Source organism: Telmatherina bonti (genome assembly GCF_933228915.1).
Source record: "Telmatherina bonti genome assembly, chromosome: 22".
Lineage (NCBI taxonomy): Eukaryota > Metazoa > Chordata > Actinopteri > Atheriniformes > Telmatherinidae > Telmatherina > Telmatherina bonti.
Genome location: NC_136631.1, coordinates 22,759,810 through 22,776,582, shown reverse-complemented (window position 1 = coordinate 22,776,582; position 16,773 = coordinate 22,759,810). Strand labels below are relative to the sequence as shown.

General features: G+C 37.6%; 2 protein-coding genes across 3 annotated transcripts; both read left to right on the top strand.

The window, feature by feature from the left end:
- The first annotated feature begins 524 nt into the window (after nt 1–524).
- On the top strand, nt 525–4,785 carry yju2 (YJU2 splicing factor homolog). The gene is made up of 8 exons (XM_079261725.1): nt 525–635; nt 949–1,049; nt 2,144–2,288; nt 2,415–2,549; nt 2,649–2,830; nt 3,055–3,214; nt 3,653–3,824; nt 3,960–4,785. Exons 1-8 carry the CDS (start codon nt 612–614, stop codon nt 4,076–4,078), a joined length of 1,038 nt encoding a protein of 345 aa, XP_079117851.1. The 5' UTR covers nt 525–611; the 3' UTR covers nt 4,079–4,785.
- A 1,069-nt stretch (nt 4,786–5,854) lies between these two features.
- shda (Src homology 2 domain containing transforming protein D, a) lies at nt 5,855–12,348 on the top strand. Of its 2 annotated transcripts, XM_079262488.1 has the most exons (8): nt 5,855–6,060; nt 7,544–7,793; nt 8,004–8,105; nt 8,318–8,480; nt 8,890–9,147; nt 9,259–9,433; nt 9,911–10,030; nt 11,184–12,348. In XM_079262488.1, exons 2-8 carry the CDS (start codon nt 7,548–7,550, stop codon nt 11,368–11,370), a joined length of 1,251 nt encoding a protein of 416 aa, XP_079118614.1. In that variant the 5' UTR covers nt 5,855–6,060; nt 7,544–7,547; the 3' UTR covers nt 11,371–12,348. The 2 variants fall into 2 exon arrangements, with proteins under 2 accessions (XP_079118614.1, XP_079118615.1); XM_079262489.1 differs by lacking the exon at nt 8,004–8,105.
- The last annotated feature ends 4,425 nt before the right edge of the window (nt 12,349–16,773 follow it).

The following is a 16,773-nucleotide window of genomic DNA, read 5'->3' as shown; positions in this document are numbered from 1 at the left end:
GGACGTTAAACTGATGATAATTTTCTTGCTAAAAAAAAAGTCAGGTGCGTTTGAGCAAGGAAACAGTGAAAGCCTGAATTGCCATGGCTCCATTAGTACCGAACTCCTGATGTAGATGTAGCTCTGTGTTTTTCAACCACTGTGCTGTCAGAGATTGTCTGGTGCACCATGGGAAATAGTTTAATTTTACCTAAATAGTCTAAAAATTCATATGTTTACATACACAGTCCCAGGTTTAACACTGAGTAAGTAGAAGTATGAATGATCATAAAAGACCTTTTTCTTTGAGGACATTTGATTATCCTACAAGACATTTTAACAAGAACGACTTCATATTATTAATTTAAATCACACAGTCTTTTTTTCGGTTTGTAGTGTGCCTTGTGATCTTTTCAATAAAAAATGTACCTTGGCTCAAAAAAGGTTGAAAAACACTGATGTTGTAGTTACTCGCGGATGCCGCGCGAGGGCAGCATCACATTTTAGATTCCGGAAGCAGATCACGAAGAAGGCCGGAAGTCTGCGGTGCAGCATACTGTTTTCTGAAGTGTTGTGAGATAAACATTAGCTGGTTTCTTCCAGAGGTTTTTGTTTACCTGTAAAAAGCTACAATGTCCGAAAGAAAAGTGTTGAATGTAAGTAAATTATGGATAGCCACGCGCTTCGTGTTCTGTTATTTAGCTAGGCTAGGTGCAGCATATGAGCTGAAAAATATCCAGGCTAATTAGCAGTGATGCTAACTGCTGCTCATTTACTTCGAGCTTATTTTAAGTAGAAATGCTAATAATTTTGTTTTAGACGCTCGCAGTGGACTTTAACTTAATTATCATTACCAGCTACCTTTAAAGATTTTTTAAATGCTTGGGTTGCAACTTATGTATGGTTCGTTCTTGGTTTTACTTGTGATTTTCAGCTGCTAACTTTTATAAACCATCTTGATTTCCACAGAAATACTACCCGCCGGACTTTGATCCGTCCAAAATCCCCAAACTTAAACTCCCCAAAGATCGCCAGTATGTGGTCAGATTGATGGCTCCATTCAACATGAGGTATGTCGACTGTATTTCATCCATCTGACTTTTATTTTTTATTTTTGGGTTAAACAATACTGCTTTGTTTTAAGTTAAAACAGCTCTTTAGAGAAGGAGAAGATATTCTCGATCACTGAGAAGGTTTGGTTCAGTTAAAGATGGATGACAGAAATCACCTGCATTAAAGTCACCTTCAGCTCACCAGAATGGTCTGAACATGGATACATGTTCTTCCACCTTGGAAACTAGGGGTGGGAAAATCGAATTGAAAAATCGAAAATAGGGATTTTTGATTTTTTTATTATTTATTTTTTTTGCTTCACAATTTTAAAATCGATTTTTTTTTGTTTTTGTTTTTTTCAAATAAAAAAATTAATCTACTATAAAATTTATGTTATTTTTATTGTTTTTATTGATCTTTTTACTTTTCTTCTTGGGCATTGTAGCAGCAGAATGCTGGTCTGGCTACTGTGATGTTTTTTCCTCATAGAAATCAAGAAAAATGACATAAAAATAAGTTTTATACATTTTTTTTTTTTTTTTTGTTTTTAATCTACAAAAATCAGCTAAATCGAAGAATTGTGAGAATCGCAATTTAAATCAATTCGGCACCCAAAAAACTGGATATAGTCACAGCCCTATTGGAAACCTATCTTCTTTTAGAAAGTATGTACTAGAAAATGGGATAAATTCTTTTTTAATAGTCTTTCAAGTAATTGTCAACACTTCTTTACTCAGATGCCTATAAATTTATTACCATATTTGCACAGTTTCAGAAAGTGACTCCTAAAGTTTCCTTTTGAAACAGTTTGTTAAACACATTAAAGTAAAAACTACTTGAAATAACTGAAATTTATAGCAATAATTAAATAATCAGTTTACATTTACATCATACATTACATTTACATATACATTTACATCAGTAAAAGACCAAATGACATCTATTGTGAGTGCTTCAATTGTGAATTAGGATTGTACCATTTTGGCAGTGCAGGTATCCTGGCTGGCTTGCATTACTTGCAGGCATAAATTGTCTTGAATTTTGTTTTTAATATATGATTTAAACCATTTGCTGACCTATGGGAATGCATGGCCTCTCTGCTTGTTTACAGGTGTAAAACATGTGGCGAGTATATCTATAAAGGGAAAAAGTTTAATGCGCGTAAAGAGACAGTGCAGAACGAACTGTACATGGGACTCCCAATTTTCCGTTTCTACATCAAATGCACCCGGTGTCTTGCTGAGATTACATTTAAGGTGAGGTTGTTTTTTTTTTTCATGATCAAGTTACTGTCACAAGTTACAGTGATATGTTTGCTGTTTTCTGGAAGAGATGTCCTTAGTTTAATTAATAAAATAAATCCTCTTTCCTACTGAGAATAGACCGACCCTGAAAACACAGACTATGCCATGGAACATGGTGCAACAAGAAACTTCCAGGCAGAGAAACTTCTTGAGGAGGAGGAGAAGCGAATCCAGCAGGAGCGGGAAGATGAGGAACTGAACAACCCCATGAAGGTATGTATTTTGAAAATCATTTGGTGTTTGGAAATAGCATGTTTCTAGTATGTTGAGAAATAGAAATTAAGAACTGATGTTTGATCAATATTCCACCAGGTGTTGGAGAATCGCACAAAGGATTCTAAATTGGAGATGGAGGTTTTGGAGAACCTTCAGGAACTGAAGGAGCTGAACCAGAGACAGGCTCAAGTGGATTTTGAGGGAATGATTGAACAATACAGAGAAATGGAACAGAGAGAGAGGGAGAGGATAAAAGAAGAGGATGAGCGGGAGACAAAGTGAGGAAGAGTCACAGAAGAATATTGAAACAATGTCAAACTGTATCATATAAAGTCTGCTGTTTGTATATAAGCAAATGTCTTTTTAATTTTGTTAAATGTTAAACTCAACATTGGCTGTAGAAACATATTCTAGCCTTAGTATTTATGTCCAGTTTGTCTTGTGTACTATTTTCGCATTTACCAGCAGTACTAGTTTACACAAAGATAACATTATTTTACAGAGACATGTTGGAGCGCGCTCTTATAAAAAGACTTAGAGACTCTGACTCTGATTCAGAAGAGGAACAAGAGAGCAGCAGCAGCAGCAGCAGCCAGCTGAAGAAGTCCAGTGCAGACAAACCAACTGATATCCTAACCTCTGATAAGCCAGTGGAGACACAGGTCAGTATTCAAGAAAGTTTCTTTGCGAAGCATTGGCAATAAATACTGTTTGAGGTAAATCTTTAATATTTCAGTCCCATTGTCTACAAATCTTAACTGAGTCTGCTCCAGTTTTAACTACATAAGCTACATATATTTGGCAGCTTGACACAGATTGCATTCAAATGCACACTAAGTCTTCCAGAGCAAAGGTTTCTGATGGTAGGTGTGAAATTAAAAAAATAAACACATCTGCAGCCATTAATCAGCAGATTACTAGTTCAACACTAAATCGCCCACATTGCTCTTGATATGCTCATTTATATGTTTGTAAAGGGTTAAAAAAAAATATGCATACTATTTCTGTATTGCTTAGAAATACTCCAAATAATAATACAAAAAACTCAGCAGAGACTAAATTTTTAACAGGAAATAAAGTTTCATGCTGAATTTTAACAGGCAGCCTCAGCTGGAGGAGTGAAGAGGGCCAAGGTTGAGAGTTGGGAGAGGAGTGTTGGGACACTTGGGGGAGGAAAGGCTCTGGGCTCGCTAGTGGTGCGAAAAAAATCAGCGGTTTCCGTCAACAAACACAATTTAGAGGAGACTAACGCTGCCGCCGCCTCACAGACAGGTAACAGATCAGCATCTGATATTTCATGACGAGATAAAGTCAGGCTGTGACTTGACCAGTCACCGCCTTCATCAGAAATGTCCATGATGTGGAAGGCACAGTGGATATTAATTCATTTTATTTATTGTTTTACAGATTCAAAGACGTCACAGACTGACACAACAAATGCTTCTAAAGTTGCAACACAAAATGGTTTATCATCTCTCAGCCTGCTGGGGGCGTATTCAGACAGCGACAGCAATGAAAGCGAATGACAGTATTGTTATTTTAATGCTGGATTTGTATTGTCAGCTTCTCTGAACAAGTGAATTAAAGTAAATTTGAGCAGATCCACTATAAAGTTAGATTTTTATGTTTAATGTTTCTGGTGTAGGTGTAGCTTAAAATGACTGCTACATATTTTATTGTTTATTAAAACATGTCTAAGTCTTTCTCCCTGTCTTATATTATTCAACATTCAGTTTATCAAATTTTTTTTTTTTTTTTTTTTTTTTCCTTGGTATCCTCAATGTAATTTCTGATGTACCTTAAATCAATTTGCCTTTGAAAAGTACATATATGTGTACTTAAAAGGGTAATTGTGCTTGTATATGGAGTAGCATCAATACTGTAAGATTTCAGCTGATGAAATTCAGAATTTGTCTGATGCTGACTGTTTGAGATGGTCATGTAATAATAAATTATTGAGTGTCATTAGATCTGGCAATCATATTTGTTAATGTTGAAAAATAATTTACTTAGATGCTACTTACTTACAAGTTTGAGGTGCTTGCTCATGCTTGTTTTATTCTCTTTATCCACTACTTTTTGATTTATGTGAGTTAAAAAGTAGCTGTAAGTAGAATATAAGTTGTGATTAGGATGATTTAAAAAAAAGGAGAAATGAGTTGTTTCCAAACTAATTGACCCTAAAAAGTATAATGAAAGTAGTATGGTTGCAGCAGCTTGTCTTGTTTTGGATGCCTCCTTTCACTAAAAAAGATGTTTCACCTCAACAGTCTGTTGGTTTTATTTCCATTACTGTTATATATTTAGATTATCCAAGTAACATTTTTAAAGCAGAGATTTCTAATTAAAAACAATACTTTTTGTTTAGATACTTGTCCTGGATTTGGAGTCATTATTACTGATGCATCATAATAGATTAGTCCCACATACACCAGCTGCATTTACTCTTGTTTTTGCTTTTAACTCTGAAGGTCTTATGCTGCAGCACTTAAAGATAATTGTTTAAGCTGTTGTCCAAAAGTCAATAAAAATTTAGACTGCTTCTCCACCACTGTCAGTAAATTTTAAGAGCAAGCTGAAGACTCAGCTCTTCAAGGAGCACTTCAACACTTAGTATAGCTGTATTTAGTGGAAAGTTGGAGAACTTAGCCCAGTTCTTTGCAACAAACTTTATGATATTAATTCTTTGTATTGTAACATAGGTGACATTATATGGTGGGAAGGGAGTAAAGAAGAGCCTATGGCACTTCATGCAAGGATCTGCATCCAAGTGGACAGTCCACTAGCATCTTCCTACGATGTCCTCTACTGTTAAATTTTGTGCTTGTGTTGTTCTCACTCATATGTAAGTCGCTTTGGATAAAAGCGTCTGCTAAATGACGGTAGAATAGAATAGAATAGAAAATTACAAAGTGTTTAGTTCCGAAATGTAATATTTGACATAAGTTGTGTAATGCAAGTTGTGTGTGTGTGTTTATTAGTCCTTGACATGTTGGTATAGCTATTGGTCTATCAGCAGCTATAATTGTTATTTTTACTTTGTTAATTTTACTATGACTATAACCTACCTTGATGAATACAAAACGTGTTTTTTATTGGTTAAAAAAAAAAACACAAAAAACTGTACGGAGCTGACAGCAAAGAAACTAAAGGTACTGTATATGTGAAAGGGATACTGATAATGTCCAAATAAATAAATAAATCCTGGCTTTAATGTCGACACACATTAAAACTATCTAGTAAACACTCCCCTTTTAAGCTTGTCCGCCGTGCCAGTGTGTGTTGTGTCGGGAGCAGACGGCTGCTCTGCGGGCCAGTCCAGCTGCTAACGTTGGCCGACTGACCTGGTTGGCTCCATTTTTTTTCTTTTCTTTTTTTTTTTAAATTTCTTTTCTTTTTGTATGAATGTCTACACTTTATCTTTGTGCGGACAGCGTTAAAAAGAAACGCCGGATGATAACCAGAAAGACGTAACTGGAGCGGGGAACCGTCAATGAAAAGAAAGAGGGTGAGCTAAAGGGAATTACGTTAGCATTAGCTTTCTTAGCTTAAACATATTTATGGATGTGATTTGTCATTTGCACGAAGCACTTCTTTAGCTCATAATAATATAGCGTGTAAAACAAGATATGTCAGTAGTCGAGCTTTGTGTAGCTGGTTGGGGTGGAAATCCTAGCATTTATCCACCTCTGTAAAGAAATAACTATTGAAACCTCAACTTAAAAATGCTAACTGGCTACGTCTCAGCTGGCTAGCTTTAACTAAGTTATAATAACCTGCTCTCTGCCTCATGAAGTTATGGAAAGGATGGGCTTAGATTTTACTTTTGCTCTTACTGGACCTAATATGCAAATTTGACTAATATGATTCGCCCACTGAGGCTCTACTGAGTATAAAACGCGAGTTTTTATGATGAGCTGGTCATTGTTGTGCAGTAGTTTACACTGAGATGCCCCGATATCTCGTGCCCCCACCCCCTTCAGAAGATCATCAAGTGCTGCTCCTCAAACTCCCAAAGCGCATTGTCCCGCAGGTCCAAAAGTTGCCTCATTGTCTCATTCAAGAACAAATTCCTTATGCAAAAGGTGCACAGAGGGCACGCTGAACAGATGCTCAAACCATCTGACCTGGCTCATTTCCCTGTAGGTCAGCACAGTCTAGACTTGGAGCACCTTGTTGATCTCTAGGAGTTATCCCATTAAGGATTTAATCAATCACTACTCATACCTTGTGTCCACGAGTAGATCTAAAAAGTCAATTATTAAATCATTAGCCTGCTTTGCTGCTGCTGTTCTTTCTTTTCACAGCAAGACCAAACCTGTGTATATATCACCACAGATGTTTAATAATTTCATTTGTCAGAATACTTCTTCACTTTTCTCCTCCTGTAAATCAAATCTAAAGTACACCTTTTGATGCATTAACTCATCCTACATAGTCCACCATAACATACCAGTTTATATTGATGGAAAAGTGCCTGAATAATCTCAGGAACTACTTTGTTGAAGTGATTTGTCTTTGCTGGGGTCCTCATTCATGAGCGGTAGATTTATTAATGAGTGTTTGGTATTTTGGTCTTTGTAGGACAAACCAGCAGAGGTGTATAAAGTAGAAGTAAAAATAAAGTAGAAGTCCTGCCATGTTTTTGGATCTAGCTGTGCATCCAGAACAGGTGCGTTCACTAACAGGCTCATCTACCTGCAGGGGAGTTGAGCTGATTAAATTCACTTGGTTTAGTGACTGGTTGGAAAGAGCTGCTGGACAGGACTTCTACTTTCTACTCACACTTTATACACCTCTGCAAAAACACTTTACTTTATACACCTCTGCAAAACAGTTACTGAGGAAAAAACTGAATCAGTTACATGGAGTCCGAAACAAAAGATCGCTGAGGTTAGATGCACTTTGGCAGGGGAGTGGTCAACTTGACCATTTCAAACATATGCCCTTGTAAATTATTCCATACAATCTGTTTACCACTTCATCCACAGATCCATGGCAAAGTGGCTGAAGGACTACTTAAATTTTGGCAGCAGGCGCGATCCTCCACAGCCTCCGAGGCCAGATTACACTGAGAGTGAGATTTTGAGGGCTTACAGAGCTCAGAAGGAGCTGGATTTTGAGGATCCTTACCAACGCTCTGATAAGGAGACCCAGAATGGCAGTTTCAGCTCCTGTAGCGCTACAGTGAGCCTTCCTTCTTTCCCCGCATTTGGCTCAGTGCTGCCTAACGGTGTGGAGGTAAGACACACTGCTGTTTTTATCGATGCATCCATTTGGTTTGGTTTGTTTTAATTACCACATGTCATCACATGTTTATATTCTTTTTGATTAAAACTTTTTATTTTCTTCTTGTTTTTATTGTGTCATGTTTATGTATTGATTTTGTGGAGGATATAGACAGTTAGTTATTTAGCCTAAAATCTTCTTATTCACATGTGTTGCGTTCAGGTGAAAGTCGTGTCTCCAAAACACAGACTAATTAAAGTGGACTCTCAGGAGTTTGGCCGTTGTAAAATTCCCTTGAATCCCGTGACTGTTCAAGAAGAGCCTGTAAGCATTAATATTTTGTTTTTATTTTTCACTTCATTTTTTCCATCTTCCATCTCTCTTCTTTCATTTACTTGTGTGCACTTTTTTTTCCCTTTTTTTACTCATCATGATAGCTGTTACAGCTGTAGCTTTTTTCCCCTTAACTAAAAAAACATCTGTTGTGCTGCTACATTTGAATTTTTTGGGGCCTTTTTGTGTGTTTCCCTACCAAGGTTGTTCCCTCCGCTCCGGCAGCATCAGATGCTGACACAGACTACTCTGATCCGTTTGATGCACAGCCAGACCCAAGATCCAGGCCAAACTGGGAGCCCAAATCTGCACCAACAGACTGCTGCAGCTACATGGAGCCATTTGAGGCACAACGGATAATTTCAGGTTTATTTCTAAAACTTTTGCCTTTTAAAACACAAACTTTGGATTTAAGTAAAATATTTTGTTTTATGCCGAGATAAACCACTATTGTTAGTTTTTTCAGTGTTTTAAAGACTCTGCAGAGCAGCTTTTAATAAAAATCTAAGACATAGTTAAAGTAGATCATGGAAAGCAACATTTAGTCTGGAAATTCACTAAACTAATGTAAAAAGAGTTGAATTATTCCTGATTAAAGATTTTTAATTATTTGTTTGTTACATCTTTCACACCAAATTGATAAAGATGTAGAACACGTAGAGACTCTGCTGATTTGATATGACTTGAGTTTATTTAGCATTTTCTTCTATTAATATGATTGTAAAAAGAATTCAGTGCATTGTTTTTAACTGCAGATTTTTGCTCTATTGTACAGAACTGCAACACAGCGTGATGGCTAACAGGTCTCGTAGCGGAGATGGTGGCCAATTATACGACAATCCTTATGAGGAGAGGAGTCGTCACCACCATCGAGCTGCTCCACTAACACAACAGCAAAGCCTGAAGGTTGAGGGAGGTTTCGGCCTGATTGACAGCAGGGAGAGCAGGCTGCCTCAGGACGATGAGAGGCCAGCTGACGAGTATGATCAGCCCTGGGAGTGGAAGAAGGACAACATCTCTAAAGCTCTTGCAGGTAAACCGGTTGCCGTGATACTAAAATTCTGTAACCAGTCATTTTTAAACTTCTATTTTTTTATTTATTTTTTTTGCTTTTTAACAAACCACTTATCTTGTCTGGCTATAGTTCAGTTTGAAGGTGCAGAAAGGGAGCGCTCACGGACTCATACAGAACAGAGCAGGCTTACCAGGACGGGCCCCACATCCACTGCATCGGACTCAACTACCCTCCGTCTAGTGGGTGACACTCCTCCTCTCCTGGGTGAGAGAGTAGATCCGTTGCTGCCCCTGGAGAAGCAAGTGTAAGTTGGCATCTGTAATTTCACAGTTCAAGGATTTCAAATGGTTTCTTCTCTTTCAATTGAGTAGCAGAGGATTTCTTTTGCCGACAAATAGAACTTCTTGTCAGACATTATTCACAAAGTTGGAACATTTAATTTTAAATGTAGGAACATTTTTCCAGAAACTCTTTCTGTAAATAAAAAAAAAAAACACCCAGGATGCATGGAAATGTGTAACAAACAGATTTTGTGTTAATACAATTGACTGGCCATTGTGACACTCCTTGGCAAAGAATTAGGAAGGAATAACACATTGCAGCACTTTGATTACATAATCCACTTTATATCTTTGACGTCAATGAAAAGAAAAGGAGCCAGACCACAACAATAATGTAGAGTAAAAAAGAAGCCATAAGTCCCCACAGAAGAACAAACCGGGTTCTACTCGGTAAGAGTGATTAAATCTGTCCGTTCATGTTTCCTGTTTGTCACCTGCAGATGGTACCATGGAGCCCTGAGCCGCTCAGAGGCAGAGTCTTTGCTGACTCTTTGCAAGGAGAACTCTTACCTGGTGAGGAACAGCCAGACCTGCAGGAATGACTACTCGCTTTCCCTCAGGTAAATATTCCCACGCAAACTGTTTCTACCCACACAAAACTGTAAATGATTGATACCCTCAAAGTTCATTGACATTGGAATTTGCTTCAGGGAAATTCTTCTATAGTATCCTGCTACAAAGATTCTACTTCATTGCAGTATTGTTGGTCTGTAGGTGTTGAGTTGTTGTCAGATTTGAGCTTTGAGGCAACTTTCAGTCTTTAGCATTACTTCATGTACCACTCATTTTACTTATTTTTAGGACGTGCATTCCTGAAGTCGACCAATAAAAGTCAATTACATTATTGGTCTTGATGTCACCTTTTTTTAAATAAGAAATACATTATCACCAGTGGGGATTTAAAAAAATAAAAAATAAAAAAAAAAACTGCCCGGAAACTGCTTGTTGAATAAGTGGGGCTCTGGTGGTCTTTACTGTACAGTCTGTAGATAAGAAAATGAGTCACAGAGGGATTGACATGCAGCAAAATGCCTCAAACCTGGGCTCTCTGCATTGACAATCTGTGGCCTCTGTACTTGTGACATCTGCTCTACCGGGTGAGCGCTGCATCTTTTTTATATTCCGCTTGTAAGCAGAAGAGTTGTGGTATATATTTCTCAAGCTTATAGCAAACACAGTACATTTGCTTTTTTTTTTTTTTTAGCATTTATTTTCTTACTTTGTCTGCTCTGACAGCACATCCTCTTCTTCATCATCATTAATCTCCGTCTCTGGGCCGTGACACACTACCCTCCTCCAATCAATCACAGTCAATTGTTAAAAATGCCAGTTGACCTTTTGCACCGTTTCAATAAATCAAATATTTATGTTTCTCCCTACTGTTTTTTTTTTTTTTATTCTTCATTTTCCTTCTCTTCCACTTTTTTCTGTAATGATGCTTCATGTCTGTGACATCTGGTATGAAAGCAGCTATTGTGAAGTCAAAAATCTCCTGGGAATTGTTCTGAACTTCACATTTATACCCCTAAAGAAGTATCTAAGTTGGCAAAACTGAACATGCTAAGTGTTTTGATTCAACTCAACACAAAAAATAAGTAAAATCTAAATATTATAAATATACAAATATCTTCCAGATGGCAGGTTAGTCTGTTATGTTTGTGAACGTCCAAGTTATAGTCAGGTTGTTCTCATCTGCTCCTTTCTCTCTGTCAGGAGCTGCAATGGCTTCATGCACATGAAGTTCACCCTGTCTGCAGACGGTCGTTACGTGCTTGGGGAGAACAGTCCTCCCTTTGCCACTATCCCTGAGGTCATCCACTACTACACCACACACAAGCTGCCAATCAGAGGAGCTGAGCACATGTCCCTGCTGTATCCTGTCATAGTGCAGACCCTCTGACCTTGACTCACACGTACTGTTTCTCCTGGTGCTACTGACAATACATACTCAACATTTATGTATTTGTACCCCTGTCTTTGATGCTTTTTCACTGCCATTGTACCTGCACTGCTTTAAAGAGATTGGGCTGTTTTGTGCCATGTTTTTCTTTTCATCACACTCCCAGCAACTACACTGGTGGTTTAACAAGAGAGCTGAGTGCCTCATGAACCTGTGAAACAGTATTGTCACTGAACTCCAAAACATCAGCAACCATTACAATTTTTAGCTGAGTACATTTAGATGAAAGAAAAAAACAAATTCCAGCCTTGAAGTGTCTTGATACAGAAAAAGTTATGATATTGTACAGAGTTGTCTTTAGGACTGACTGCAGAGTTAAACATGAGATGACTGTACTGTGAAGACACCTTCACATCACAACGGTGGGGTTTTTGGAATTGTGGCTTTAGCTTGTGCCAATAATCCCAACAGATTTTTAATGTAAAATTTCTCAAGTATCAAACAAAATGACAAAAGTTGGTCATGGGGATCTACACTTAATGTAGGTGTTAGGTAGTTGACAGCTTGCTGTAGCTACATGTAATGTTATTTCCCTTTAAGTATTAGTTAACCAAACACTACATGATTACTCCTGACCATCTTTTGTCTCTGAGGAATCTCAGTATGCTTCTGCAGCCTGTGAATGTTCTATGATACCAGAGATGTGTGCCCTTCAGTGTTCCCAGTTTGTCATGTTAAATGTGTGGAAAAAAAACACGCCAGGCAGACATGACTTGTTAAGTAATAACAGACCCCTGCAATACTAGTTTATAGAGTAATAAATGCAGTATTATACTGAAAGCTTGTGGTTTTGTGATCCTTATTATCAAAGAAGCTTTGTAGTTTAATTACTGTTGTTTTATAAGATTTTAAATGTCAGCTCAAAATAAAGGTGTGGTCTGTTTTCAAATTGCTTGTGTATTGTTATTTTTAAGATCTTTGTTACTACATGAGATACATTAAACTCATTTAAAATCTAAAATCATATTGGTGGTAATTTCAGGTAGTTGTGGGACAAGTTGTTTAATGTGTCAGCAGTATCCAGGCCAATTAGCTGCCAGTTAATATTTTACAGCAATGGAGGCTACAATTGCAAATACACTCCCTATCAAATAATTTAAAGCAGTGATTATTGAACGTTGACAGATTTTCATATTAGTTTTTCTGACTGAAGGTTGGGCATCTGTCTTGTATCCAGTCTGAGCAAAAAGTAAGTCAGACTTGGACTCTTACATTATCTTTTGCTCTGTCATGTTCCCTTTTTGTTTCCCTTATTTCCTCCAATAATTACTTGCATTTCTTTACTGAATTAGCCAAAACATGCATCCAAACAGCCTGTGTCTTGATAGCCAGCTGCTGCTACTGTGAAGTGTGATTTCTCAGCTCCAGGATGCCGGACAATGGCTGCTACAGAGTGCGCATAAAACAGACGTGTCCAAAGTCAGTCCTTGAGGGCTGCTGTCCTGCAGGTATTCCTGCTTCAACACACCTGAATCAAATTATATAGATCTAAGAGCGTATGAAGTTCTGCGCAATGACTCATTAATTTGTGTCAGATGTGTCTGTGCACGGATACATGAAAAACCTGCAGGATTGTGGGCTTATGGACAGTCACTGTCTCATCAAAATGAGTCAAGTGCAGAGTTTCAAGGGTAGAAATGTATTAAAGGAGCAAATGGAAGCTTCAAAAAGCAGCAGGAGAATTTGCCAAGTGTATTTCGCAAGGCAAGTTTATTTGTACAACACATTTCATACACAAAAGCAGTTCAGTGTGCTTTATGTAATATTCAAGTTTTATTATTGAAGACAAACCTTTTTTTAAATCATTGATCATAGACATAATTATTTAGATGATCCAGTCTGTTAAGAGGAAGAGCTCAGAGTTTTTTTTATATGAATGTAATTATATACGTCTACTTGGATATGAAAATTAACTTTTGTCTTATATGCTCGAAATAAAGTACTTCAAGTTAATCAATCAGTCGAAAAAGAAAAAAAACAAATAACATTTTAAAAGATGATGTTTGATTTTTCTTTTTCTTTTTTATATATATAAATAAGACATTGAGAGAGGATGTTTATCATTTCACTTTGTGTCATTTGTTGCTTGCAGCAAACTAACGAAGGTCCAGCAGGAACTGCTTCATCTCCAGTACAGACGATCTTTGGCTCACTGTCACCTGATACCATAGCAACCAACAGGTGTCGGTGTCACCATAAGTTTGGAGTGAGTGGAGGTGCAGAACAGGTAACCAAATAACGCAATACATACACACATATATGTGTGTGTGTGTGTACACATTATATATATATTTATATATATATATAAAATTAATTTTAGTGAGAGTTTAAATTGATTGATTTTTCCAGCTAAAAATGAATTGTGTGGGTATATAAATATAGCTGGTCATTGAGCAGTTTTAGAGCTGCATTATGCACTTAATGAGTTGTAAATTATAGTTAAAAAAAAAAAAAAAACTGTATAGAGATAGCCTAGGTTCATTTTTGACAGTTTGTCTTTTTGTTTGTAATTGCTTGGTCTTATTACTTTGATTTACCAGTGGTGTTGAAACTACTTGGTATTGAGTTAATTTATAACTGCAAAGTTTTGTTTAACAGCTTTTGTAAAGCCCTTGTATCTTCTCCTTCAGTTATTATAGTTTACGTGGAGATGGGATAGTTTTATTGGTGTAGAGTTGAATGTCATTTGTTTGTATTTTTATTTTTTTTTAACAATTCGTTATTGATGCTGCTTCTTGTTTGTTTGTAAATATATATAACTTTGCAGGCCAGTTTTGTGGGTTTTTCTTTTTTTTTTTACAGGCTGTTTTTGAGTTACTTAGACATTTTGTTGTTTTTGTTCTGTTAAGCAGCATCTCTAACCCTTTAGTACCGTTTTGATCATTTTGAACCTCATCTTCTGTTCTATCATAACAATAAATCTGTCATGTTTGGCTTCTTCCATTTTCTAATAATTGCTCCAACCGTGGATCTTTTTTCACCAAGCTGTTTGGCAATTGCCCTGTAGCCCTTTCCAGCCTTGTGCAGGTCTAGAACTTAGTCTCTGGTGTCTTTGGGCAGCTTTTTTGTCTTGGCGATGTTAGTAGTCGGAGTTGTACTGATTGTATGGGGTGGACAGTTGTCTTTATCCAGCTAACAACCTACCAGGAGCTTCTAATTTAGGATAATAAGTGGAGTGTAGATGGACTTTTTTACAGGCGGACTAACATGTCTTTGAGAGTTAGAATTCTTGCTGATTGACAGGTGTTCAAATACTTATTTGCAGCGGTAACATACAAATACATTACGGTATTTAAAAAATCATACAGTGTCATTTCCAGATTTTGTTTTTAGATTGTCTCTCACAGTGGACATGCACCTAAAATAAAAATTTCAGACCCCTCCATGATTTCTAAGTGGGAGAACTTGCAAAATCACAGCGTGTTCAAATACTTATTTGCCTCACTGTATCTGCCAGAGGTTAAAACATTTCCACATCACTTTTCATTCCAAACTAGTTGTAATTTATGACTAGATTAAGATGATGTACTATGATTGTTGAATCCATCACAACCTGTGGCTCTCAGTGTGCCCACATCCAGAGTCGTACATAGCATCTACTTTCTATGGCTTAAATCATTATCAGAATATGTTCGTACATTGTGCAAAAACATGTTCTCTAAGTGTCCTCAGCTTCAGCTTACATGGCAACTTTGACAGGAGACCAGATGTTTTTATCATTACACTGTTATTATCTTCGTATTTCGACACGCAATCTGCAAGCCCGTACTTTTAAGTTTTCTACTATTTTTGATGCTTCTTGTTATGATGAGCTGATGCCTAATTAGATCATTTTAGCAGAAAATGTGACAGTGTGTTCTTCCATTAGGCAGGATTGTTTCCATGGCAACTCGGATACAGCAGCTTGCCCAGCCCAAACCTAACCATCTCTGTTATTCAGACCGGTAGGCCTGGCTTTAACCTCTCATTTAGTCTTTTTGCCACCTCATTTCTCTGAATGGGGCTCTCTTTTATTTTCCAGTCGGTCTGTTTATTGGCTTGATAAGCTCCCACTGAAGAGAACTGGATCCACCACCAAAATCGGTACATTTGTAACCTTATTTCATTTTGGAAACTTGCATGTAATAAGGACACAATGGATTCAATTTGTTTTTCAGAGTTAACCCCTCGCTGGTCAGACTTATGCAGAAGTAAAAAGATCTACACTCCAATCACGTAAATCTAATACATTCATTTAAACGGTTTTTCTGATTATTGTTTTGCTGTCTGATTTTGATAGGATGGTTTCCAGCACTTCACCTTATGATTCAGTTTTCCAGCTGCTTTGTAGAATATCTTAACGTTAAATGTAATGTTGCATAATACCAGTCCACAATCCACCCTTCTTTTTTTTTTCTCATGTTCTTCTTCTCTGGTTTGTTCTTTTTCATTTTGTCTTGCGTCTTTGTCCCATTTCGGTTTAAACTTTCAGTTCTCATATTTCACTTCCTGCTCTTTCCATTTACTTTTCTCAGAGTTTCTCCTATATGGGAGGTGAGTGAGTGGGCTCTAAGGGCGGTGCCATCAAAACGGGTGTGTGATCTGGCTCAGCCTCGGGTCCATGCTGTTGGCTGGCAGCCCGACCGCCCATTGCCGGTCCCTGTAAGTAGCCTTTCTCAAAGTCCAGAATAATTGCTGAGGATGTAGTTCGTTGGTGACTCACTGAATTTCAGTTTCATTACACATAGATTGTCAAGCTGTTTGAGGTCTCAAATAATTTAAACCAAATTTTTGTCAAATAAAATTTGTTTAAAAGTGGGAAATGCCTTTTCTAAACCATGAAGGAATGCTGACAGGATTAGTGACGATGGGTGCCCAAACTTTTCCATGTCAGTGTGGCTGGGCGTTTCTGTGTTCACTACAATCTCATTCATGATCTGAGATGTCATTGTAGCCGAGCAGAGCGAGTCTGACAGCAGTTGCCTCTTCACGGATTTGCCAGCTTGCTCAAGCAAAGAGGGAACATGTTGGGGAGGGATCCAGCTGTCGATCTAAACCCTCACCCATTGCCCATCTAGCCTCAAAGGCATCTGCACACATTGAGCTTCTTGCCAGTAAGAAACTGGCTTTCCTTGACACTGCTTCCATTCATGTGTTATTTCCTGTCTTACATCTCTATGTTTGTTTATCTTGGTTGCTTTTCTTTTCTCAGGCCCAAAGCATGAGCACCCCAGGTTTGAAGGAGAGCGCTCAGTTTACTGGCCTGTTTCCAGAGCAGCCAGAAAACACATAGCCAGCCCAAGGCTTCGCGACCTGTCCAGTCCCAAAGAGAGAAAAGCTCTGTTTGAGGGATACGACCCATAC